This window comes from Theropithecus gelada, chromosome 6 (assembly GCF_003255815.1).
Source record: "Theropithecus gelada isolate Dixy chromosome 6, Tgel_1.0, whole genome shotgun sequence".
Lineage (NCBI taxonomy): Eukaryota > Metazoa > Chordata > Mammalia > Primates > Cercopithecidae > Theropithecus > Theropithecus gelada.
In genome coordinates, this window is record NC_037673.1 from 147202279 (window position 1) to 147227941 (window position 25663).

Consider the following 25663-nt stretch of genomic DNA (forward strand, 5'->3'; position numbering starts at 1 on the left):
CCCAGAAATAAACTAAATACTTACAGACAACTGATCTTTGACAAAGCAAACAAAAACATAAAGTGGGGAAAGGCATCCTCTTCAACAAATGGTGCTGGGATAATTGGCAAGCTACATGTAGAAGAATGAAACTGGATCCTCATCTCTCACCTTATACAAAAATCAACTCAAGATGTATCAAAGACTTAAATCTAAGACCTGAAACCATAAAAATTCTAGAAGATAACATGAGAAAAATCCTTCTAGACATTGGCTTAGGCAAAAACTCCATTACTAAGAACCCAAAAGCAAATGCAACAAAAACAAAAACAAATGGAACTTAAACTAAAAAGCTTCTGCACAGCAAATGAAATAATCAGCAGAGTAAAAAGACAACCCATAGGGTGGGAGAAAATCTTTGCAAACTATGCATCCAACAAAGGACTAATATCCCAAATCTACAAGACACTCAAACAAATCAGCAAGAAAAAAACAAATAATCCCATCAAAAAGTAGGCAGAGGACATGCATAGACATTTCTCAAAGGAAAATATACAAATGGCCAACAAACATATAAAGAAAAGGTCAACATCACTAATGATCAAGGAAATGAAGATCTAAACCACTCCTGCAAGAATGGCCTTAATTAAAAAAAAAAAAAAAAATAGAGGCTGGCATGGATCTGGTGAAAAGGGGACACTTTTACATTGTTGGTGAAAATGTATACTACTACACCACTATGGAAAACAGTATGGAGAGTCCTTAAAGAACTAAAAGTAGATCTACCACTTGATCCAATAATCCTACTACGGGTATCTACTCAGAGGAAAAGAAGTCACTGCATGAAAAACACACTAGCCCGCACGTTTATAGCAGCACAATTCACAACTGCAAAAATAGGAAACCAGTCCAAATGCCCATCAATCAATGAGTGGATAAAGAATATGTGGTATATATACACCATGGAATACTACTCAGCCATAAAAAGTAATGAAATAATGGCATTTGCAGCAACCTGGATGGAGTTGGAGACCATTATTCTAAGTAACTCAGGAATGGAAAACCAAACATCATACATTCTCACTCATAAGAGGGAGCTAAGCTATGAGGACACAAAGGCACATGAATGATACGATGGACTCTGGGGACTTGGGAAAAGCTGGGAGGGGGGTGAGGATAAAATACTATACATTAGGTACAGTGTGCCCTGCTCAGGTGATAGGTATGCCAAAATCTCAGAAATCACCACTGAAGAATTTATCCATGTAAGCAAACACCATGTGTTCCTCAAAAACCTATTTTTTTTTTAAAGGCTGAAGTGGGAGGATTGCTTGAGCCTGGGAGGTTGAGGCTGCAGTGAGCTGTGATCATGCAATTGCATGCCAGCCTGGGTGACAGAGTAAGATCTTGTCTCAAAAAAACAAAAAAAGAAAAAAGTTCAAACACCATACAAATGAAAAGAATAAAAAGCAAAGCTTCTCTTTTATCCCTTATGCCCAAGTTGCCTTTTCTACTCATCACAGGCATCAACTATTACTAGTTTAGATATCTTTCTTACTCGGAGAAAAAATATATTATATTTTGCATATATTTAAAAATACTTGTGTGTAGATGTATAGCTTTGATGTGTATAAAAATAAATACTTATTCCTGGCCTCAAGCAATCCTCCTGCCTTAGCTTCCTGAGTAATGGGGATTATAGGCATAAGCTACTGCATTTGTCTCTACCGCATTCTTTCTCTTTTTTTGAGACATGGCCTTGCTCTGCTGCCTAGGATGGGAGTGTGGTGCTATGATCATAGCTCAATGCAGACTTGAAAACCTAGGCTCAAGCAACCCTCCCACCTCAGCCTCCTGAGTTGCTGGGACTATAGGCATGCACCACCATGCTCAGCTAAATTTTTAATTTGTTTGTAGAGATGGGGTTTCACTATATTGCTCAGGCTGGTCTTGAACTCCTGGGCTCAAGCAATCCTCCTGCCTCAGCCTCCCAAAGTATTGGGATTACAGGCATGAGCCACCACACCTGGCTGTTTATGACATTTCTAAGAGTATCTGAGAACAAATGGAACCTTAACTCACTAGTGGGTGTGTGAAGAAAAAACAAAAACTTGGTTCCTTTTCTGATGCACAATTCAAATACAGAACTAAAGCTACACCTAGGACTCTCCATTATCTTAAGTCACCTGGAAAAAAGTGACAGTGTAATTTCAATGTCTTACAATGAGGAGCACTGTATGGACTTCTAAACACAGGTCATATCCACTGATAAAATGCAAGATCTTCAGTCTTTTACTCAATTTTTTTCTGATTTCATCCCCTCTCTCTGATCACCCTTTACTTACCCGTTGTGTGTGAGGATTTTCAGGTTCCTGCCAACCGCCACTAGCTACAAAATAAAAGAATATTAAACAAGACTTTCATAATGTGATAATTTTATTTTCATAAAACAAGTCTTCTGTAGGCCATAAAATGAAACTTAAAACATAAGTTATACAGACCAGAATGGTCTATATAACTATATAGACTATAATGGTCAGAACAAAACTTTTAAAAAACATCTAATGATGGTGATAACAATCACCACCACCACCATGACTAATGCACAGCCACTGTGCCAGGCACTTGAAATGTATTACATTTCCTTTTATTCTCATAACAACCCTCTGAGGTACGGACTCTTATTATTAGTCTCATTTCATATATGAGGAAACTGAGGCTCAGAGATGTTAAATAACTTGCTCAAAGTCACACGGAGAGTAACTGGTAAAAAAAATGTTATTTGTCTATGGCTACATACATATGTGGAGAAGTACAAAGACACGCATGGATGCTAATAAACACTGAATTCAGGATTGTGATTATTATCTCTAGCAGGCAGAGAGGAAGACAGACAAAGTAGGGGGAAGGGCTTAAACCGTTTTGGTTGATTCAAACTCAGTCTGACTCTGGAGACTTTGCTCTCATCTGTAACACTGCATTTTCTACGTTCTATGACCTCGGCTTAGAGAAGAATTTCTTATGTAAGCAGCACACAGCATAAATCACAAAGGAAAAGATTATTCAAGAAAACTGAAAGTACTGAAAGTAAGACTATAATGAATACTTTTAACAAATGGTGCTGCAACAATGGAATATCCACATATCAAAAACAAAACTAAACAAAAACCTCAAAAAACAAAAACCGAAAGGACCCTTACTTCACAACATTTACAAAATTTACCTTGAGATGAGTAAGACTTAAATGTAAGTGTTAAAACTACAGCACTTTTAGAAGAAAACACAGGTAGATCTTAGTGACACCGCGTTTAGGCTAAAGTTTTTTTAATAGGACACAAAAAGCACAAACTTTATACAACAAAAAAATTGATAAATCAGACTTCACTGAAATTAGAAACTTGAGTTTTTCAACACACACTGCTGAGAAAAGGAAAAGGCAAGCCACAGACTGGGAGTAAATATTTGCAAAACATATATTCAACAATGCACGTGTATCCAGAATACAGAACTCTTATAACTTAGTTTAAAAAACCAAAGCAGGCCGGGCGCGGTGGCTTACGCCTGTAATCCCTGCACTTTGGGAGGCCGAGGCGGGCGGATCACGAGGTCAGGAGATTGAGACCATCCTGGCTAACACGGTGAAACCCCGTCTCTACTAAAATTACAAAAAATTAGCCGGGCGTGGTGGTGTGCGCCTGTAGTCCCAGCTACTTGGAGGCTGAGGCAGGAAAATGGCGTGAACCCGGGAGGCGGAGCTTGCAGTAAGCCGAGATCGTGCCACTGCACTCCAGCCTGGGCGACAAAGCGAGACTCTGTCTCAAAGTCTCAAAAAAAAAAAAAAAAAACCCCAAAGCAAAACAAACCAACAACAACAAAACCCAGTTAAAAAGTGGGGAAAAGATTTGTACAGACACTTCACGAAAGATACATGGCTGGTAAGTAAACACAATGAGAAAATGCAAATTAAAACCACAGTGAAGTACTGCTGTACATGTGCTAGAATGGCTAAAATGGGGAAGACTGACAATATGGCAAGCATTGTCAAGGGATTGGAACTCTCCTAATTTGCTGGTGAGGATCCAAAATTGTTCAGTCACTTTGGAAAACAGTTTGGCATTGGCCGGGTGCAGTGGGTCATGCTTTTAATCCCAGCACTTTGGAAGGCTGAGGCAGGAGAACTGCTAGAGTCAAGGAGTTGGAGACCAGCCTGGGTAACATGGAGAAACCCCATCTCTACTTTAAAAGCAAAAAAAAAAAAAAAGTTTGGCAGCTTCTAGACAAATTAAACATACACTGACCCTATGACCTAATAATTTCACTCCTTGGCACTTAAGAAAAATGAAAACATATATTCACACAAAGACTTATAGGCAAATGTTCATAGCACATTTATTCATATAAGCCAAAACCCAAAAACAATCCAAATGTTCATCAAGTAGAGAATGAATAAACAAACTATAGTATGTCCATACAACAGAATACTACTCAACAGTAAGAAGAAATAATACAAAGAAGAAACACAGATGAACCTCAATAGCATTATGCTAAATAAAAGAAGACAGACAGGAAAGTCTGTAATATAAGACTCCAATTATATACACTTCTAGAAAAGGCAAAATTCTAGTGATAGAAAGCGTATCAGTGTAATCGGGGCAAGGGGGTCGGGGGAAGAAACTGACTGCAATGAGGCATGAGGATTCTCTAGCGGGACAGAAATGCTGTATATCATGATTATGGTGGTGGCTATGTGATTACACATTTGTCAAACATCACAGAATTCCACACTTAAAATTGGTAAGCTTGATTATACATAAATTATATCTCGATAAAGCTAACCAAATAACAGGGAAAAATAAAAGTATAATGAGATACCATTTCACAACCATCAGTCTGGAAACATTTTAGAGTCCAAAAATACTATAAGCTGACAAGGAACTGGAGGAACAGGTAGTTTACTCTTATATATTACTAATGGGAGCAAAGACTGCTAAACCATTTTGGAGTGCTAAGGATGTACACAACTTATGACTGGCAATTTTACTTCGTTATATAGAAAAGCCCTTATACTTGTGCCTTAGAAAACACATACGAGATTGATTCCAGCAGTTCTGTTTTTCAAAAGCAAAGAAAATGAAAACAGCCTAAATGTTCATCAAGAGAAGATGGAATAAGTAAACTGTGGTAAGTCACACAGCAGTCAACTGTGTATCAAAAACATAATGTTGATAGAATAAAGTTGTAGCAGGATATATACATTATGTTTCCATTTGCTTAAAACCGAAAAATGTTATTTGTCTGTGGCTACATACACATGTGGAGAAGTATAAAGACATGCATGGACTCTAATAAACACTGAATTCAGGATTGTGATTATTATCTTTAGCGGGCAGAGAGGAAGACAGATAAAGTAGGGGGAAGGGCTTAAACTGTTTTGGCTGTTTCATTTCTTAAATTGGGTGATAAGTACATGAATATACATATTTCATATAAAATCACTTGTTTCAAAACAAAAAGGACTCAATTACCTTGCTGAAGGTGACATTGTATCCTCTTGCAAGAAATGGCAGAAATAGCATTTTAGTATAATATTTTAGAAGTTGCCTCACTTAAGGCAATCATCAAAAATAATTATGCGAAAGAAATGTTTCAGTTGTAATATTTTTAAATGTCTGAATATTTTATCTAATTGCTTCTTTTGAACTGGTAATTTATTCTAAATAGCAATTTGGGAGACATAATAATCTCACTGTAAGTTTTTCTCTGTACATTACAGACAAGTACTTATAAATAAACAAATAGTTCTAACTTAAGTGGTTTCAGGGCTTCTAAGATACCAATGACATCATGGAGGAAATGAAATCATCTGTACTCTTTAAGAGCTCCTGGTATTCAATTATCACTGTTGAGATACCCCAGAGGAGATGGAGTTCTAGAAGCCAGCGTAAGTTTATAGTTCTGAAATATAAATTCTCCAATCTTCATGACTCATAATCCAAAAAGCATAAAACATTCACTAACAGAGTAACAAACTGAGAAATCTACTTGGATTTCTGGGCTGTTTCTTTCACTTGATAAAAAGACACAAAACACAAACATGAAAAAACAATACTTTAATTCACTGAGGCCTACATTATGCCACTTTGAGGTTGCTTTTTAACATTTAACTTTCTTTGATAAATTCTAACATCTCCCATACTGACACTAAAACATATACACATAAACACTTACTGGCAATTTTAAAAGATGTTACAGAATCTTTCTAGTTTCAGTCACACTTCAGGTAAACAGCTACTCATCAATGAGCTTTTTAAGGAACTAAGATACATTTATTTAACTTTCTGTTTTTGAAAAGAGTATGTATTTTATCAACTCAATGTACAAAGTCAGAAACACCATCAACAGCTCAAAGCATTCTAAACCAAAGAGTAAATTCAACAGAATCAAGGATTAACTTCTTAAGAACATAGTTGAATCTAAAGAACTTCACCCATAATTACTTCCAAATTGTGTAAGAATATATGGAAAGGTTTTAGCCAGTCTGCTTCGTTTTAGTTATGTCAAATGACATATAATGAGTTTGTTATGAGCTTCCCCAATTATTAGTCAATAAGCTATACTTTTTATGAAAATCCCAAAATGAGAATTTTTACAAGTTTAAAATGTTTTTAGAAAATTAAACAATGAGGCTGGGCGCGGTGGCTCAAGCCTGTAATCCCAGCACTTTGGGAGGTCGAGACGGGCGGATCACGAGGTCAGGAGATCGAGACTATCCTGGCTAACACGGTGAAACCCCATCTCTACTAAAAAATACAAAAAACTAGCTGGGCGAGGTGGCGGGCGCCTGTAGTCCCAGCTACCCGGGAGGCTGAGGCGGGAGAATGGCATAAACCCAGGAGGCGGAGCTTGCAGTGAGCTGAGATCCGGCCACTGCACTCCAGCCTGGGTGACAGAGCGAGACTCTGTCTCAAAAAAAAAAAAAAGAAAATTAAACAATGAAACTTTCAGAAAAAAAATAGAGAGTTAGTGATGCTACTACTTACATAAAGCATAAATAGCAACTCAAGATTTTATTATTTTTTTTTAAACTTTGGATCACTTCAATCAAAAGCAACTCAAGATTTTGAACTCACTGTTCAGAGAATGTTTCCACTCTCTGATGTTAACCACAAAATACAGAATTTGTAAAAATAAAGTTTCCTGATAAAATTAAGTGCAATCTCTGTTCTAAAACACTCAAACACTCAAATGATGGAGGTATATAATGCCTTGGGTGGTCTTAAATCCAAACATACATAATTTTTCTCTTTCACTGATAAACATTATATATACATATATATAAAAGTTTTTGAGCACACATGTGAATGCTCCAGGACAGACACCTGGACATGGAAATACTGGGCAGAAAGATATAAGCAATTTAAAATTTTAATAAGTGTTTTAAAATTGGTCTCCAAGATAGACTACCGTAGTGTATGAGGGAACTATTCTCCCATGTTCTAGCCAACACTTGATACAACCAGATTAAACATGTTGTACCAAATAGACGGAAGGTCTAATCTGCATTTACATGATTACTAGGGAAGTGGAATATATATTTTTGCATATTCATTGACCATTTTTATTTCTACTATGAGAACTGCTGTTCATATCCTTTGCCTGTTTTCCTAGTAAGTCTTTTTCCTTATTGACTTACAAGTGTTCCTCATTTTTGAGTATTCATCCTTAGCCTGTTATATAAGACCCAACTATTTTTCTTAGTTTGTCATTTTTATCTTTTAGTTTTATCCACGATGTCTTAACAGGAATGTTTGTTTTTCATGAAGAGCATTAATATTTTGATTCCAAGAAAGTACCAGATTTAAAAAAGCTACTTTATCAAGTCCAAGAAAACTAAATATTATCCAATCTCAGATAAAACACCAAGGTCTATAAATGTGAAAATATGGGAATATAGTCTCAGATAAAACACCAAGATCTATAAATGTGAAAATATGGGAACACAGAAGAGTTATTAGCTCCTATCGCCCCAACAGGTTACAGAAATAATAATCTATGGGCAATTATAGCAGTGTCAATTGCACAAAATTTCATGTTGAAGTCCACCTCACTCACCTACAGATTTGTCTGCCATGCCCACATCTCTAGACGTCCAGCGACAAAATCCGCATGCCAGGTAATAGGCTTTCTTCATGGTGGTCTTGGCTGGGTCATCTGGAAGCTGTGTGGAGATGCTTGTGGCCCGGGTAGAGAGCGTATGCATGCAGCCAGGACAGTCAAAGCAATTGGCACATCTGTGACATGACAAACACAACCATTCATTCATTTAACCAATATTTATCAAGCACCTACTATGTGCCAGACATTGTTCCAGGTGTTAGGAATTCAAGAGAGAACAAATATAAGGACAAGTACCTCTCAAGAAAAAACAGTAACACTCTGCAGGTCTCTTACCAACTTTGTTTTAATAGTTCAAAAGTACTATATGTTCATCACTTTAAAAAAATATGCAGTTATCGCCAAAGTAAGAAATGGAGCCCAACCTAATCCTACTCCACAGAGAGAATCATTGTTAACAGATGGAGTTTACGATTCCAGACTCTTTTTATGCTTATATTGATCACAAAAATTTCTGAGGAAAGGAGAAATGTCACAGCTTGTAACTTTAGAGATGACAGACCAATTGTGCCATAGAAAATTTAGAGTCAACAATACAAGAAGCTGTGAAACTGGATTTGGAAAATAACTGACTGCTGTGCCAGAGAGCTGAAACAGAAAGCAAACAATGCTGTCAAACTGGAATGGTTCAGAAGCAGCACATTTTCAGGGCTTTCTGTTTCTCCTTAAATGCTACTCTTCCTAGTGCTCAGCCAACATTTCTCCTTTAGGAAGTCCCTATGTCTTCTTGCTTTTAACTCTCCTACCATCACAGATTATCGAGATTTCACCTGTAGTCCTGTACTTGCCTTGAAGTTCTGTTCTATAATATAACTTGCATTATCTGTTATAGTCTGCCATCTGGATACTATTAAAAGAAGATAGTAATAGTACTCATCTTACAAGAAAGCGTTAGGATCAAATGATAAAAATTAATTTGTGGAAAGCACATAAAACAGTATCTGGTTATCAGGGGTTACTTCTCAGGGCAGGAAAGACAAACAATAGTGGTTCACATCCATCAGGGCATAGGGGGTGCGACTAATAGCAAAAGGACTTTCACTTCAAGCTAAAAACTAAACACCATCCTGTAGCAATGAGCATGCCTAGCAGCCATACCTTGGTTCCCAAGACTATTCTCCAATAAAGTGAACCAAGGCTCCTTGGAGAAACAACTGTTAAGACTGACACAGAAAATATACAAAATGAAGTCAGGCACAGCAGCTCACACTTGTAATCCTAGCACTTTGGGAAACCAAGACAGGTGAAGTGCTTGAGCCCAGGAGTTGGAGACCAGCCTGGGCAACATGGCAAAAGCCTGTCTCTCCAAAAAATACAAAAATTATCCAGGTGTGGTAGCATGTGCCTGTAGTCTCAGCTACTCAGGAGGCTGAGGTGGAAGCACTACTTGAGCCTGGGAGGTTGAGGCTGCAGTGAGCCAAGACTGCACCACTGCACTTCAGCCTAGGCGCCAAAGTGAGACTCAGTCTCAAACACACACACATACACACATACACACACACACACAAAACATACACACAAGATGAGTCTGGAGTATCTTGTAGTACTGGTAAGAAAATGATCAAAGTAATGAACAGAGAACTCTCTCCTGCCCCTAATGATGGGGGTATGTCAAAGGGATCTAGGAGTCAACTGAAAGAGCTCCCAATGGCGAAAGCTGAAATAATTTGAACAAAATAAATAAATAAATAAAGTAGTATTGGATTACACCCCAAAGTGTAAAATAAATATTCATGATCCCACTGTCCTATAAGTAAGTGATTTAAAAAATAAATGGGGGGAGAAGACACAGATAGATCTTCCATGCAAAAGAATTACAAATCCCAATAATTTATGCAGATAGTCCTTAAGGACAGGGGAGCATAATTCCCTAGTCTTTAAGTATAGGCTGTGACAGTGATTTTCCTTCCAAAGAGGAGAGTACAAAAAAGAAGGAAGAGCAGTAACTTTACAGTGCAGAAACCTGACAAACACTAGCTCAAGCCAGATAATCAAGGTTAACACCAACAGTGACAAGTCTTAAGTATTTACCCTTGACATGATGTAATGGAAGATGGCACTTTATCTCTGTGGCTCTCCTCCCCAAAATACATTCCACTAGTCTGATGAGAAAAAAACATCATGCAAATCCTAATGGAATGACACTCTATAAAATGCCTCACGAGTAGTCCTCAATACTTTTGAGGTCATCAAAACCAAGGAAATTTTAAGAAACTATCACACCCAAGCAGAGCCTAGGGAGATATGACTATTAAATATAATGTGATATCCTGAAAAGAATCCTGGGAAAAAAGGAGACTAGGGAAAAACTAAGGAAATCTGAATAAAATGTAGTTTATTGGTTCATTAATTGTAACAAATATACCACACGAATGTAAAATGTTAACAATAGGGGAGACTGGATGTGAGGTAAATGGGGACTCTCCGTACTATCTTCACCATAATTCTGAAGTATACAACTGTTCTAAAGTAGAAAATCTATTTCAAAAATCAAAAGGCATTTAATCTTTGCCAATGGTGATGCTTAAAAATGAAAAAGAGCTGGTTAAAAAAGTTAATTTCATGTGTCGTTTTTTTGAGACAAAGACTTGCTGTGTTGCCCAGGCTGGAGTGCAGTGGTGTGATCGTGGCTCACCGCAACGTCTGCCTCCCAGGTTCAAGCAATTCTCCTGCCTCAGCCTCCCAAGTAGCTGGGACTACAGGTGCGTGCCACCACGCCCAGCTAATTTTTTGTACTTTTAGTAGAGATGGGGTTTCACCATGTTAGTCAGGATGGTATGGATCTACTGACCTCGTGATCCCCGCCTCGGCCTCCCAAAGTGCTGGGTTTACAGGTGTGAGCCACCATGCCTGGCCCATGTGTCTTTTTAACCAGCTATTTTAGAGAACAGTCAAGGAAAACAGGGGAAAAAAACTATATCCAGGTCTTACCTATTCTTTTTTAGTTTGGCTTCAGCCGACGGCATATTTTCTAAACAACTGGGACAATAATGGGAGTCCACCTAGGAGGAAACAAGAAAAAAGAAAGAGGAGAACTCAGTTTAACTTGTGTATATGTCTTGTCAAATAGTGAATTTTAAAATATGTTATACTGTAGCAGAAGGTAGACTGTTCTCAGCTTAGGGTTTATTCTTCAGTCACCTGTTTTTTGTTTTTGTGTGTTTTTTTTTTCCCTTCTGGATTTAAAAAACCCTTCTATTTTTCTCATCTCTCCTATTCCATCATCAAGATTTTATGTGTTAAAAGTTGTTTATTTAACAATCTACAGTTTCCAATTGAACTCCATAGAATTCTATGATAATCTAATGAAGAGTTTAATAAACCAATTCAATTTGTAAAGTTGGGATAAAATATCCTCCTGTCTAGGCTAGCTTTATATGACTATAAAAACTTGACCATACTTTAATTGTTGAAGGAAATTTTTTTAAAGATTTCTCATTATTGAAGTAATACAGGTTGACTGAAGGAAAGCATAAATATTTACATAGTCAGCTACAGCCAACCAATTAGAGATTTTTAAACAAATTAATGGGACAGTTTTATTGTACTTAAAAAAACTGGGAGTCAAAAAATTAAGTTCATTTTACTTTTTCAAAGTCTGAATAATTATTTTCTTTAATGTAGGTCCTATTTGACAATTACAGAACTCTAGTCACCTGCAAATGAAGAGACAATCAGTGGAACATAAATACTATGACAGAAACTGACCTTTTTCATCATTTGCTATAAACAGGTCAATCTGACAAGATTAATAAAGTTGTTGCTCAAATAATCTCCAGGAACACAAAATACAGTATTGCTAGTACCTGCACTGACTCATCAAAAAAGGCAAAATACAAATCATTCCTTTTTGCCCCCTTTCCAAATTCTGCTTGTCTGTTCATGTGCAGCTCCAGACCCAGATTCTCCATTAGAACGTCACGGCCTGCCCCAGCCCTCAGAGCTTCATCTTTCCCTAAACTCTAATGGCCTCCACATCACAGGTACACATCAGGCTGTAAAAGATGCTGTCACAGACTGGATGTCCTAATTGAAGAGACCCTTAGAGACAGATCATGGAGACTGAGCACTCTGTTCACCACAGAAGTTATGATCCAATAAATTCTGGAGGTGGAGCTGGAATAGGGAATCATCAAGGAGATACACACAAGGAAAGTGCTCATGGAGATAAGAAGAAGGCCGGGCGCGGTGGCTCACGCCTGTAATCCCTGCACTTTGGGAGGCCGAGGCGGGCGGATCACGAGGTCAGGAGATCGAGACCATCCTGGCTAACAAGGTGAAACCCCGTCTCTACTAAAATACAAAAAATTAGCCGGGCGCGGTGGCGGCGCCTGTAGTCCCAGCTACTCGGGAGGCTGAGGCAGGAGAATGGCGCGAACCCGGGAGGCGGAGCTTGCAGTGAGCCGAGATGGTGCCACTGCACTCCAGCCTGGGGGACAGAGTGAAGACTCCGCCTCAAAAAAAAAAAAAAAGAAAAGAAAAATCAATGCCATATTTTTATGATTTTTCTTGTATTATTTTATTGCTTTTCTTGACTATTTCTATTATGAAAAGTATCTTCAATAAAATAAGTTATTAATAACACATTAAATAGCTTATAGTATGTGTTTTCATGTGCACTTATTTTAACAGTCCCGGGATCTTCAGTAAAAAACACTCTGAGTTAGGCTGTTTAGATTCAAATCCAGGCCCTCCCTCCCACCCCCAAATTACTGGCTGTGTGACTTACAGCAAACACTCTGTATCTATTTCTGTACCTGTAAAAAAAAAATTTTTTTAAAGGTATCCACTTCATTGGTTTGGACAGAAGATTACATAAATCACATGACATATAGCAAGTATCGAACAAGCAGCAACTATTATTACTATCAGCTTTTTCTTCACTAGACTATGGCTTATTAAACAGCGCATTTTATGTCTTACTCGCCTTTTAATCCCTTAAGCCTACTGAATAAACAAGATGTGCCAAGCGCTGCAGAAGTTTTGGGGTTTTGTTATTTGGTGACTTTTTACTGGCCGGGGTCGTCTTCTTTTTGAAAAATCCAACTTCGGACGCCCGCTCATGCCAGGGAAGGACAGATCGTTCTCTAGCTCCATGAATACACTTTCAGCTTCTTACATGACATACTCTATCCTGAGGGCTTTGCACATAACTCACGCCGCCCCAACCTCTCCCCGGCTGCGGGCCTTGGCCTGAGTCAGGAACAGGGCAAGGCAATCTGACGAGGGCCCAATTTCTGGACAAAAGAGGAGCAGAACTTCCACGATGGGAGAACCATGAATGAGAACGCCTGCGCCTTCCTCCATCCTCGCAATAAAAGCTGGAAAGGCAGTTTTTCGCCCCTCAAATGAACTGAATTAAGAACCCCCAGACCTTTCTCTGTAGTCCACCCAATTACAAAGCCCCATCGGAAACAGACACGGTCCCTAAGTCAAGTTTGTCCAATCAGAGGCCGCTCTAGAACCAGAAGATCCTCTCAGCCCCACCCGAGGCTGCTCCTCCTTTCCAAGTGACAGATTATAAGCAAATCAAATCGCAGGCAAAGCCGAGTGACGGAAGACATAACCAATCAGTAAGGAAGGAAAATAGCCCCAGCCCGCCGGTGGCAGTGACTAGGAGGAACGCCGCGCCCCCCACCCCCCACACTCGCTATGGGGCGACTCCCTTACCTCGTGAGACACACATTCCAGCGACCGCAGTTCGCTACAATAGCGGCAGAAGTAGAGCTGCGAGAGCGGGGCCCGAACCTTCTTTTCTCCCTGGACTAGATAGAGAACCCGGTCCGACTGCAGCAACGACGCCATCTTGGGGAGGGAGGAGCCGACGACCCTCCCGCCGCATCACGTGACCCGAGAGCCAGCGTCTTCCTAGCTGCCTTCCCTACGTCTTCCTACGTAGACTTTGACGTTAGGCTTCCCACCTCGTCCCGCTCTGCGCCCGTCAAAAACCAGAGCGCGCGTGCGCAGCTGAGATCCCAGTTTTCTCCCCAACCCTGGGCCTGTGCCCCAGCGGTTGTGTGAGCGTCCACTGCTCTTCCTGTCATTAGGTCTGGACTCAGTGAGCTCCTTTTATTCTTTTCTTCCAGAATGGAAGGCAGCTCTTTTGTCTTATTTACTACGGCCTCCCCTGCCCCACTTAACAGGCGAGCATCCAGGAGACAAATGGAAGGTCTCAAAGGGACAGGGCTCCGTGGGGACTGAAAGACAAGAGTCACACCAGCACTGTCTTCTGAGTCTTGCCAATGGCCTTTGGGAACTTTCACATACATTATTTCGCTTGAAACTCAGGCTGTGAGTTCCTCCACGCAGGTTTTGAGTACAGAGTTAGCATTAGGTCTAAGTGTGTATTGTGGCCCTTCAATAAGTATGAAAGGAGGGAATGAAATCAATGAATGAACAATGTTGGTAGGCGTCTACGTTTTTCTCATGTGTAAACTAAGGCTCAGGTCTGCGTCTTGGGTGAGCAGCGACTATGTGAGACTGGTATTACGTGGGTGGGAAAAGAATGTATCAACAGTTTTAGGTTGATACATTCAACCTAAAAGAAATGCAGATGTATTAGAAAAGGTATGGAAATACGTTGAAAAGTTGCAGTGGGCCGACCAGCCAGAGAGGAGCTGACTTCAAGGAAACAAAGACTTGCTGGAGATTTTATCGGACGGTTCTTGGGCTGCAGAGTGCTGTGCAATACCGATAACTCCAAGGTTACAGGGAGCTAACTTGCATGTGTCTCGTGATAGCTGAGTGCAGGAAGATTGTGAGTTATTTGCACAGGAGGGCTATGTGTCCTGCACCATGAAGAAAGGCAGACTTAGAGTGCATCTGCTCTTTTTGCTTTCCCTTGGTCCTACTAGCCTGACTCCCTTTCTCTCATTGGGACTCCACAGTATGTAAAATGACCACCTAGAATTGCCTAGCAGAAACTGGAGCCTCTGTTGCCTGCTACCAGGTCTGCGTTTTTATGATTGTAGTAGTGTTGTATTATTTACCTGTCTGACGTTAGAGTTGGTGATTTAGGAGAAAGGGAACTGAATACTATTAGCAAACATTTATTGAGCACTTATTAAATGCAGCACACTGTGTCAAAACTTTACATACATTGTCTAATTCTTACAACAACTCCAAAAGGCTTGTGGCTATCATTATTTCTATTTTACAGAGCAGGAAACTGAGGCACAGGGAAGTGCAGTGACTCATCTGTAAGGTTTCATAGAGGTAGAACCCTTTTCTGTCTGATTCTAGTGCTTCCAGGCATAACCCCTATGTATACTCTCTGCAGTATATTTTCTAATATAGTGATGTTAATAATGTTTTAATTTAATTTAATGTAACTTAATTTAGGAGAGCTAAGTAATTAAACATGAGGCCAAAGTACGTAAGAAAGTGGCAGTCTTTTATTGCAAATATGCACACACTCTCGGGCGAGGTTCTCTGGTCCTCAGGTGTGGGGGGCCAGGGAAGTCGCGCCGGCGCTCTCGGATGATGTTCTCCGGTCCACAAATGCAGGGGCCGAAGAAGTCACACCGCGCTTACCGGCGGCGGACTTTTATGCCTGGGAGCTGGAAGGGGAGGAGTTTGGGGCGCGTGTGTAGGAGTGGTTTCTTGAATTTCGGTGTCCCCAGCTTGACGTCACTCTGCTCATGCTCAGTTGATTTGGTTCTTTTCCCGGGCGTGGGAATTTTTCCCGGGCACGGGAAAATCTGTGGTGAAGAACCCGGAAACAACAGGGACTGCTCCATCTTGTTCACCTTCCTCTATCTTGTCCCTTCTCCCTCACCCAAACAAATAATACCTTACATTCATATAGACCTTTTCGACTTATGCAGTGCTAATCTCACAATTTATGTCGCGCTTTACCAATTAAGCCTAAAAGTCATTACCTGTTCACCAAGCAATAGCCTGGTACTCATTTAGTTTCATAGGTAGCTTCTGCTCCTAGGAGAAAATATATTACTAGCCAACTGACTTGCAGTTACTTCTTTAGGTTAATGAATTTGTTGGCTTTCTGGCTTATAAACTAGTCTCTACTGAGTTTAAATTCCCTTTTCTGGACTATGCTGTTAAAATGAAGTCCAAGAGGCTGCAGGTACAGAAAGGTTGCAGACTTGAGCTGAATCCACATAAAACAGACACTTTTTAGAGCACTGATTTTTTAATAAGTCAGTGGCCAATTATCTTGTCCCTGCTACATGCCCAGTACTGGGGAGGGAACTAGCGATAAATGAGATACTTTCCGTCCTCGAAGGCTCAGAGTCTAGGTCCTAGAGCAGTGTTTCTCAAGTGTGGTCCTGGATCACCTACATGAGAATTACTTGAGGGATTTATACATGTAGATTCAGGGCTCTGCCCAAGACCCAAATTGGAATTTCTGGGGTGGGGTCCAGAAATCTAAATTTCTAACAAGCTCCCAGGTGAATCTCATGCTTACTAAATTGGAAAAGTACTGCTTTTTGATAATCACTTAATTTTGAAGGGGTGGCCTGCCCCTCCACACCTGTGGGCGTTTCTCGTTAGGTGGAATGAGAGACTTGAGAAAAGAAATGAGACACAGAGACAAAGTATAGAGATAGAAAAAGTAGGCCCAGGGGACCGGCACTCAGCATACAGAGGACCCACACCAGCACCAGTCTCTGAGTTCCCTTAGTATTTATTGATAATTCTCTTTACCATCTTATAAAAAAGGGAAGTGGCAGGATAATAGGATCATCGTAGGGAGAAGGTCAGCAGTAAGACATATGAATAAAGATCTCTGTGACATAAATAAGTTTAAGGAAAAGTGCTGTGCCTTGATGTGCATATGCAAACATCTTCATAAACCTTTTTAGTGCATAAAGAGCAGCATTGCGCTAGCAAGTCCCACCTTTCGCCCTAAGGTGGTTTTCTCCTTTCTCAGTAAACAGAACATACAATTGGGTTTTACACCGAGATGTTTCATTGCTCAGGGACCGGCAGGAGACAGATGCTTTTCTCTATCTCAACTGCCAACAACCGCCAAGAGGCCTTCTTTCCTCTTGTACTGGTCCTCCTCAGCACAGACCCTTCACGGGTGTCCGGCTAGGGGACGATCAGGTTTTTCCCATCCCACGAGGCCATATTTCAGACTATCACATGGGGAGAAACCTTGGACAATACCTAGCTTTCCTAGGCAGAGGTCCCTGCGACCTTTGGCAGTGTACCTGTCCCTGGGTACTTGAGATTAAGAGAATGGTGATGACTTTTAACCAGCAAGCTGCCTTCAGTTACTTGTTTAACAAAGCACACCCTGCACAGCCCAAAATCCTTTAAACCTTGAGTCACGACAGCACATGTCTCTTGCAAGGACAGGGTTGGGGGTAGGGTCACAGATTAACAGCATCTCAAATACAGAACAAAATGGAGTCTCTTATGTCTACTTCTTTCTATATAGAGACAGTAACAGTCTGATCTTTCTTTCTTTTCCCCACAAATTGTCTGTCTTTGGCCTTGGGACTGGGCATGGTGGGCCTTATCTCTGATGCCTTTTGACTATTGATAACACTGCCTGGCAGGATATCAGATGTTCTGTGCCCAGTGTGCTGTAGAATATGGAGTCGCTTGTGGCAGAAAAGTGAAACACCCTACCTATCTCTTGCTATGCCTTTCTCTCTACCTTCAAGGGAACTGGATTCTATTCTTTATAACTCCAGTTCCACAGAACCCTATCTGCCAGACTCTGAAAATTAGACTTGACTTTGGAGATCCGTGTTCCAGTGCCAACTCCAGTTTCCAGGCCCAGGCTCTCCCCTAATCTTTTTATTAATAACTATATAATTAATACATGAATACATTCTTGGGATTCCTCTGTCAAACATGGAAGTGCGGAAGAGTTAACAGTCTATGGAGTAACCTTTCACCACCAGTGTAGGGTGTGAGCCTGTGAATAAATGTCTGCGTCTTCTTTTTTTCAGGCCCACTCTCCATGGTTCCTTAAAGGGTTCTAGCAGGATCGAGTCCTAGTTATGCACGATGGTGACCAGCTTGATAATGTAGCCTTGTGTTGCTTTTTCACTCTTCCCAGGCCTGGACTCACGCTCATTCACTTCTCAATGCTGGCTTCCTGCCTGCAGGCTCTCATTTTGAGCTCTGCTTTCTAGGGGGAGCTCAGGCTAATACAGAGACCCTAAAGTTGAACTGGCAGGTCAAAGGATAACCGCATTTAGTAAATACTGGCAATGAGCCCTTGTGAAATGCTAGGCCAATTTACACTGTCACTGTAAGTGTATGAGATATCGATTTCCCACTGTTTTGCCTACCTGGAATATTATCAAATTTCCAGTGGATAGTTTTGGCACTTTCTAGCTATGTGATCTTTTAAAAGCCGTTAACACCTCAGAGTCTTGTTTCAAGACACATAGATTGAGAACAATAATACCTGCCTTGGTGAAAATAAAAAATCATCCAGGCTGTGAAAGCATTTTGTAAGCTTTGAAGTACTAAGCACATGGAAGAAATGCTCCCTTAATGTCCCAAATATAAAAAACTGAAAGTGATTTTCATTTTTATAGAGTCCTTCAGAGTAAATCCACAATAATAATGGAAAAAACTGGGAGTTAGTCAGACTTTGGTCAAATGAGGTCTTGTGAAGGGGACCGAATCTGGGCTCTGACCTCGAAGACTCAGGGTTTTCTATAGCTTAGGAATCCCGGGGAACTGCTCTCACCAATGCTGGCCACCTGCCCTGGCTGCCTTCCCCACTTTTGGTTTCCTACTTGAAAACTATATTAATTACAGGGTTTCCTGTGTTGAATCTATCTGCAGGCTAATCTAAAAGTCATAGTAAGTGAACAGAGGGGGAAGAAAAAAGAAGTCGCTGTTTCATAAATATCCATGCTAGCGCCTGTGGGGGCCCTGCCCAGGAAATGTGGTGGCGGCAGGGCTAAAGCTAATTTCCCAAGTGTAAACATGGCAAAAGGCTGCTGGCCTGCCTTTATTCTGGGAAATCTTTTGAATTGTTTTTGCTTTTGAATTGAACTGAACTGTAAATTGTTTTTGTCTTTTGTTTTTTCAAGTGCAAAATTGTTCAGTCTTTTCTTTTTGTTTTTCTTTTTTTTTTTTTAAGAGACAGAGTCTTGCTCTGTTGCCCAGGCTGGAGTGCAGTGGCTGTAAGAGCTTACTGCAACCTGGACCTCCTGGGCTCAAGTGATCTTCCACCTTAGCCTCCTGAGTAGCTAGGACTACAGGCACATGCCACCATGCTTAGCTTATTTTTAAATGTTTTGTAGAGGTGGAAGTCTTGCTATGTTGCCCAGGCTGGTCTCTAACTCCTGGGCTCAAGGGATCCTCTGCAACTTTGGCATCCCAGAGTGTTGGGATTACAGGTGTGAGCCATTGTGCTTGGCCAAGTTTGGTCTATGATTTTTTTTTTTTTTTTTTACAGGGCTCATTTTTTCCCATATACCTGGCACTCCTACAGTAGCTATACCCTTACCCACACCTAGCTGCCCCAGCCAAAAACCTGAGAGCTTCCTTGGTGGCTCCTTCCTTTGATTTTACCACCCGAATATCTCTAACACATGCCTTTCTATTCCACTCATCTCTTCTGCATGTTTGTCCTGACTCACCTCTGAGCACTTACACTGAACAAGGGGCTAGAGCTCTCGGTGAAATGAGGGTGAAATCATGAAACAGTAAAGCCAGAGGTGACCTTAGAGATTAATCCAGTCCCCTTATTTTAAGATCGAAGGAGGTGAAGCTAGGGTTTGAACTCAGGGCTTGGTTCCAAGGTTCCTGCTTTTACTACACTTGGCTGGCGCTTGGTAAAGAAAAAATTATTCAAAGATAGTTGTTAAAGCACAGGAAGACAGACTTTATTCAGGACCATCGTGATAGGTATAGGGACCACTGCAATGGGGTCTGGCAGTAGGGGAGAGAGATTGGGCTCAACTCCCAATATAGCATGGCCCAGTGGGAATGTATAGCCAAGGAGCAGGGTGGGAGTCACTGGAAGGAAAATTGCTAAGAGCAAACATCAGGAGTAAGGGGGATTCTGGCTAAACTCACCTAATGGGATTCTTGCTGAGGACAGGCCAGGGTCATCAGACAGCACCTGGGGGATGGTAGAGGATGAGGAACCTAGTCATAGGGGGGTTCTCAGTAAACTGACTTAGCAGAGTTCTTCACTAAAACCACTTTTTTTTTTTTTTTTGAGACGGAGTCTCGCTCTGTCGCCCAGGCTGGAGTGCAGTGGCACAATCTCAGCTCACTGCAAGCTCTGCCTCCCGGGTTCATGCCATTCTCCTGCCTCAGCCTCCTGAGTAGCTGGGACTACAGGTGCCCGCCACCACAGCCAGCTAACTTTTTTTATTTTTAGTAGAGATGGAGTTTTACCATGTTAGCCAAGATGGTTTCGATCTCCTGACCTCGTGATCCACCCACCTTGGCCCCCCCAAAGTGCTGGGATTATAGGCATAAGCCACCATGCCTGGCCCACTAAAACCACTTTTTATGAGGAAGTGCACAGATGGGCCTACAGAAGATTCAGAAGCCTGACTAAAATTTGGCCAAGCAAAGAATGTTTGTCACCCTCCCTCTTGCACAATTCACCGCCCAACCCCAAGGCTTGCTTCTAGGAGAGCACCAGCGTATTGCTCACTGAATTGAGCAAAGTAGAACTGAAGACTGAATTCCTGCCTAACTCAGTGCCTGGCACAAAGCAAGCCCTCGGTTAGTATTCGTTGAGTGGATGAATACTATTTTAAACCGTCTGGAAGTTACTGCCATACGGAAGCTGGCAACTAAAAAAGTTTTTTTTTTTCTTTTTCACCTTTAAGCAGTCCATTCTTTTAGAAGGCAGAACAAGAACTGGGGGGAGAAAGGAGGATTGCAATTTTGAATTGTGTGGTCAGGGTAACCCTCTTGAAAAGGTAAGGTTTGAGCAAAGATTTGAAGGAGGTAGAGCGAGAACCCAGTGGATATCTGGGGAAAGAGGCTTCTCTAAGGTCTCTAAGGCATGTGTGAGGAGCAGCAAGACCTGTGTCACTGTAAGAGAGTGAGCAAGGGGGAGGGGTTTAGGGGATGATGTCCCAGAGTTAGTGGGGGCTGGGGGTGCACTCATGTAGGATCTCAAAGGGCGTTTAAAGGATGTTGAATTTTTCTCTGAAGGGAATGTGGAACCATTGCAGGATTTCGAGCACAGCAGTGATGTGATCTAATCTACACTTTACAGGGGTCATTCCTGACATCATTTTGGAAATGAACTGTAGAGAGACAAGGATAGAATCAGAGCTCAGTTAGCAAACTGCAATAGTGATCCAAGCAAAAGAAGATAGTGCCATGGACCAGGGATTCTGGCTGTATTTTGAAGATAGAGCCTATGGGATTTCCTCATGCCCATAGACTGCCATATGGGAGGGGACGGCTTGAAGTTAGGCAACGGGGAGGCCCTGGTTAGGCCAGGGGACAGTTTGTTTCTCAGTTTGACCAAATTCAGCCACTGGGGGTTTATTTCCTCAGAAATTACCAAGACTATTTCTTCTCCCTGAGGTCAAGATAAAAACATCCAGGAAAGGACTAGACACTTTTATATTTAAGAAAAGGAAATGAAGCTAACTTGTTCAGTCTCTTATTTTGTTTCAACCCACAAAGCATAGTGATGACAACACAGGAAGGCATATTTCACAAGAGGCCAGAGAAACAGCCAGTCAGTCAGTTGCTAAACACATTAATCAGATCTTCAGTGTTCCAGCTCACGCTGAGGTAACGCTGGTGTGGGAGAGCCCAGCCTGTTTGGAATGGGACCAAAGGCTCTCCACAGTAGCTTCTCCCCTTGCTGTGAAGGTAAAATGCGTTAATATAAGTAAAGTGGGTAGAGGGCAGCACACTGTCAGTGCTGTCAGTGCTATCAGTGCTATGTAAGTATTGGTTATTAGGCCATGGAGTGTGGCCCAATCCCCTCATTAACAAGTGAGAAAACAGGTTTGGAGAGAGGAATTCATTTGTCTAAAGTTACACGGGCTTTCCAGCTTTACTTCTGAGCAGCACTAAGTTGGCTTCTTAAAAAAATTGTTTTGAACAATTGGAATTTCCAGTGTTGCCCCTCTTACAATTTATTCCTGGGAAGTTCTTTTAGACTTTCAGCTGTCTCATCTGGGAGCCTTCCTGTCCTCACAGGGAAATTTAATGGGATATTTTGTTACTCTTGAGCACTGGTGGAAGTGAGCCTCCAAGTTGGCCATCAGCGGCTACTTCCCTCTGGTGTTTCTACCCTTGTCTACCAGGGTTGGTCTGTGTGACGAACAGCATATGACAGAAGTGATGGGATGACACTTCCGAGACTAGATTATAAAAGACTGTGTCTTCTGTGTTGGACCCTCTCTTGCTGGAGTTCTCTCTCTCTGACACACACACACACACACACACACACACACACACACACACCCTTTCTCTTGTATCATTTGTTTGGGAGAAGCAAGCTTCCATTTTGTGAGCAACCCCATAGCATGGCCTGTGTGGCAGGAAACTGAAGCCTCTGGCCCACAGCTGGTGAGGACTGAGGCCTGCCAGCAACCAGCGAGTGAGCTCAGAGGTGGATTCTCCAGCTCCACTTGAGTATGGAGATGATTACAGACCCAGATGACAGCCTGACTGCAAACCTGTGAGAGACCCTGAGCTAGAACCACCCAGGTTAGCAACTCCTGGACTCTGACCCTCAGAAACTGTAAGATAATAAATGTTTATTTTAAGCTGCTAAGTGTGGGGATACTTTGTTCTTTCCTTACCACCACCATAACAGTTAACCTCTGCCACACTGTATACTTCTCTTTCCATCTCTGCCCGCTCCACTGTCCTAGTCATGGCCTCATGCCCTCCCCACATGTCCCCATAACCAACTGTCTTCTCTGAGGTCAAACCCAGAAATCATCAAACCAGCTGAATCAGTCACAGTACCAACAGGAAACAGATGGTGGGCTAAAATGGATAATCTGAAGGAAGTTTAATATAGAAATTAAACTTTTAATTTCTAAAAAGTTTAACATATAAAAGGTTAATATAGAAATTAAACTATTTGTGAAATTGTGGGTGGGGTAGAGAGCAATGAAAAGGAAGGAATACTGCAGTTCACAGGGTTAGTAAAGGTGGGTGCTGTTTATGGCCTGAGGCCTGAAGAGGCAAGGGTGAGAGCAGTTACTGTACTCTGGAGACAGACAGAGCTGTGTGAAGAGGGTCCGCTGACAGGAATTGGGCCACAGAGTCAGCCTTGCAGCCCCTGGGGTGGGGGTGGGGGTAGAATGCAAAACACCTCAGCTCCTGCTGGTGCTTCCCTCTTAGATGAGCCCACCAGAAAGCTAGACATCAAGGAAATCTATCTTAATTTCCCTCAGAAGCAGATTGTGGGATTAGGGTTTAAGTGCAAGTCATTTATTTGAGAGGTTCAGAGGTTCAGGGTACACCAGTAGGGAATTGAGGAAGTGAAATAAAGAAGAGAAGACAGCTGTTATCATTGTGTTATTATGCCAGCTATCATAGTGGGTGACTGGAGCCTAGTCCCACAGAGAAACTCTGGAAACAATGTAAACACACCTCTCAGAATTATTTCACCGACGGATGAGGGAGTTGGGGTATTTATACCCCTAAAGTCTTGGTTGAGGGCTGCTCCTGGAGAAAAGGGTTAATTCCTGGATACTTTTGGACTGACAGACCAACCTTCTGTGTTTCTGGGAAAAGCCCTCAGACACAAAGATACAGATACTAGCAACTGGAAGTCTGTGAAACGTTGAGGTAGAGAAGGCCTAAGAGATTTGTGCAGGGATTGGCAGTGTCTGCTACCAGGCCCACTGATGGGATACATTCAGATGAACCTCCCATTCACAAGGCAGGATGGAGAACTGTGCAGAGGGTGAATCTGGAAGCAAAAATGAAACTTAAGTGCATGCTTAAAGTTAATAAGTAAAACTTATTAATACTCTTAAATATAGATGCACTGTATAGGTTTCAAAACAATAATTTTTCCCTTTTATTCTCACAATTACTCTACCCTCTCTTGTAACCATGTAGCTAATTGTCTGATTCTGCTTGTGCATTATGCAGTGTGCATTGCAATTCTGATTGTGCCTGTGCATTTCACTGTGCCTTACCTAGGTCAGGAATTGGAATTACTCAATGAGCAGAAAAAGAGGCACAGAGAGGCCCTAACTCAATAAGATGCAAGATATTTAGAATCAGTTCTTTTACTTGCTGTTGGGTAATCTTAGAAAAGTTAACATATCCTCTTTGGGCTTCTGTTTTCTGATGTGTAAAATAGGGATTGATAACATTTTCACCCTAGAACTGTTTTAAGGACTAAGTAATATAATGCATATAAAATCTTTGCTATACAATAAGTGCTAAATAAGTGTTTCATTCAAGTAAATACTCTTTTTTGAAAAATATAGGCAAATGCATATAAATATTTAAGACCAAAGTTTACTTCAAAAATTAGACTGACTGAACAGAGATATCTTCTGGTAATAGACATTCTATTATCTCTAGCTACATGACTGTGTAATAATTGAACACTTTGGAATTAAGCCATGAGAATTGATTCAAATAATTATAACCACACTAATGAGACCATGTGACTATCACTCCACTTCAAAGCTATAAAACGGAACGCTTCCATTTCCTCTTCCTTCTCCCTGTCTGCTTAGCACTTTGTTTTATCTCAAATTCCACATGTTCGAGAAATTTCATCATTTCACCATCCTTCCTTGTCATTAATTCAATGAAGTCTTTCAGCCATAATACAAATTAAAATAAAAATTCCTGCCTCTTATTTTGAGGCTAGAAAGTTATTTCTTTTGAGTTAGCAAGCAAGTGGAGCTTCCCCCAAAGAGTAAGAAGGCATTTTGAAAGAACTTTGGAAATTTTTTCAGGAAGAAAGGGAAAGAGAGGGAGACTAGTAATATCAGGAGTCCTGGTGCTTATTGCCTGACTTTTGGGAAGACCCGAGCTGTTTATGGGCCTGTAAATGAGGATCTAATGTCGGAGCCAGCACAGATTCATCAGTGAAACAAAATAGATCACCCCCACACAGGTATGCTTTTAATTAAAAACTGTAGTAATCTTAAGATCCTTGAGCCTTAGTTTTAAAAAATTTTGGAGGTGCAAGTGACTTCAGAGAACATTTAACTCAACTATCTTCTTTTCACTTCTGGAACCTGAAGATAGAGAAAGGAGAAGGGACTTCCTCAGGATCACATAGCAAACTAGTGACACAGCCAGGACTAGAAGTCATGGTTTAGTACTGTTTAGTGCCAGTTTAGTACCTTTACCTTGTGCCAGTGACACACTCCATGCCCCCATCCCCCAGTCTTCCACTCTCTCAATGAAAACCTTCTGTGATATCTCTCTGCTCCCATGCCTCTCGTGTTAGGGAACGCATGACATCCCAAGAAGGCCTATTCTGTCCATTTTCAGACAGCTCTTTAAAAAATTCTTTCTTTGAGTGAGCTGATATTTGCTTCTCCTCAGCTGACACTCTCTGATTCTAGATCGGCTCCCTCTGCCCCAGGCA

At 41.2% G+C, this 25663-nt stretch overlaps 1 protein-coding gene across 4 annotated transcripts in view; it reads right to left on the bottom strand.

Moving 5' to 3' along the window:
* DCTN4 (dynactin subunit 4) overlaps window positions 1-14075 on the bottom strand; it is a 44525-nt gene extending 30450 nt beyond the window's left edge. For 2 of the 4 annotated variants that reach the window (XM_025387238.1, XM_025387236.1), the window contains exons 1-4: window positions 13825-14075; window positions 11086-11156; window positions 8092-8270; window positions 2325-2368 (exon numbers count right to left, since the gene is read on the bottom strand). In XM_025387238.1, the coding sequence (XP_025243023.1) occupies window positions 2325-2368; window positions 8092-8270; window positions 11086-11156; window positions 13825-13959 (429 nt within the window). In that variant the 5' untranslated portion in view covers window positions 13960-14075. Of the gene's footprint in view, window positions 1-2324; window positions 2369-8091; window positions 8271-11085; window positions 11157-13081; window positions 13489-13824 lie in introns of those variants that run through there. The other 2 variants (XM_025387237.1, XM_025387239.1) reach the window with 2 other exon arrangements.
* Between the last annotated feature and the right edge of the window lie 11588 nt (window positions 14076-25663).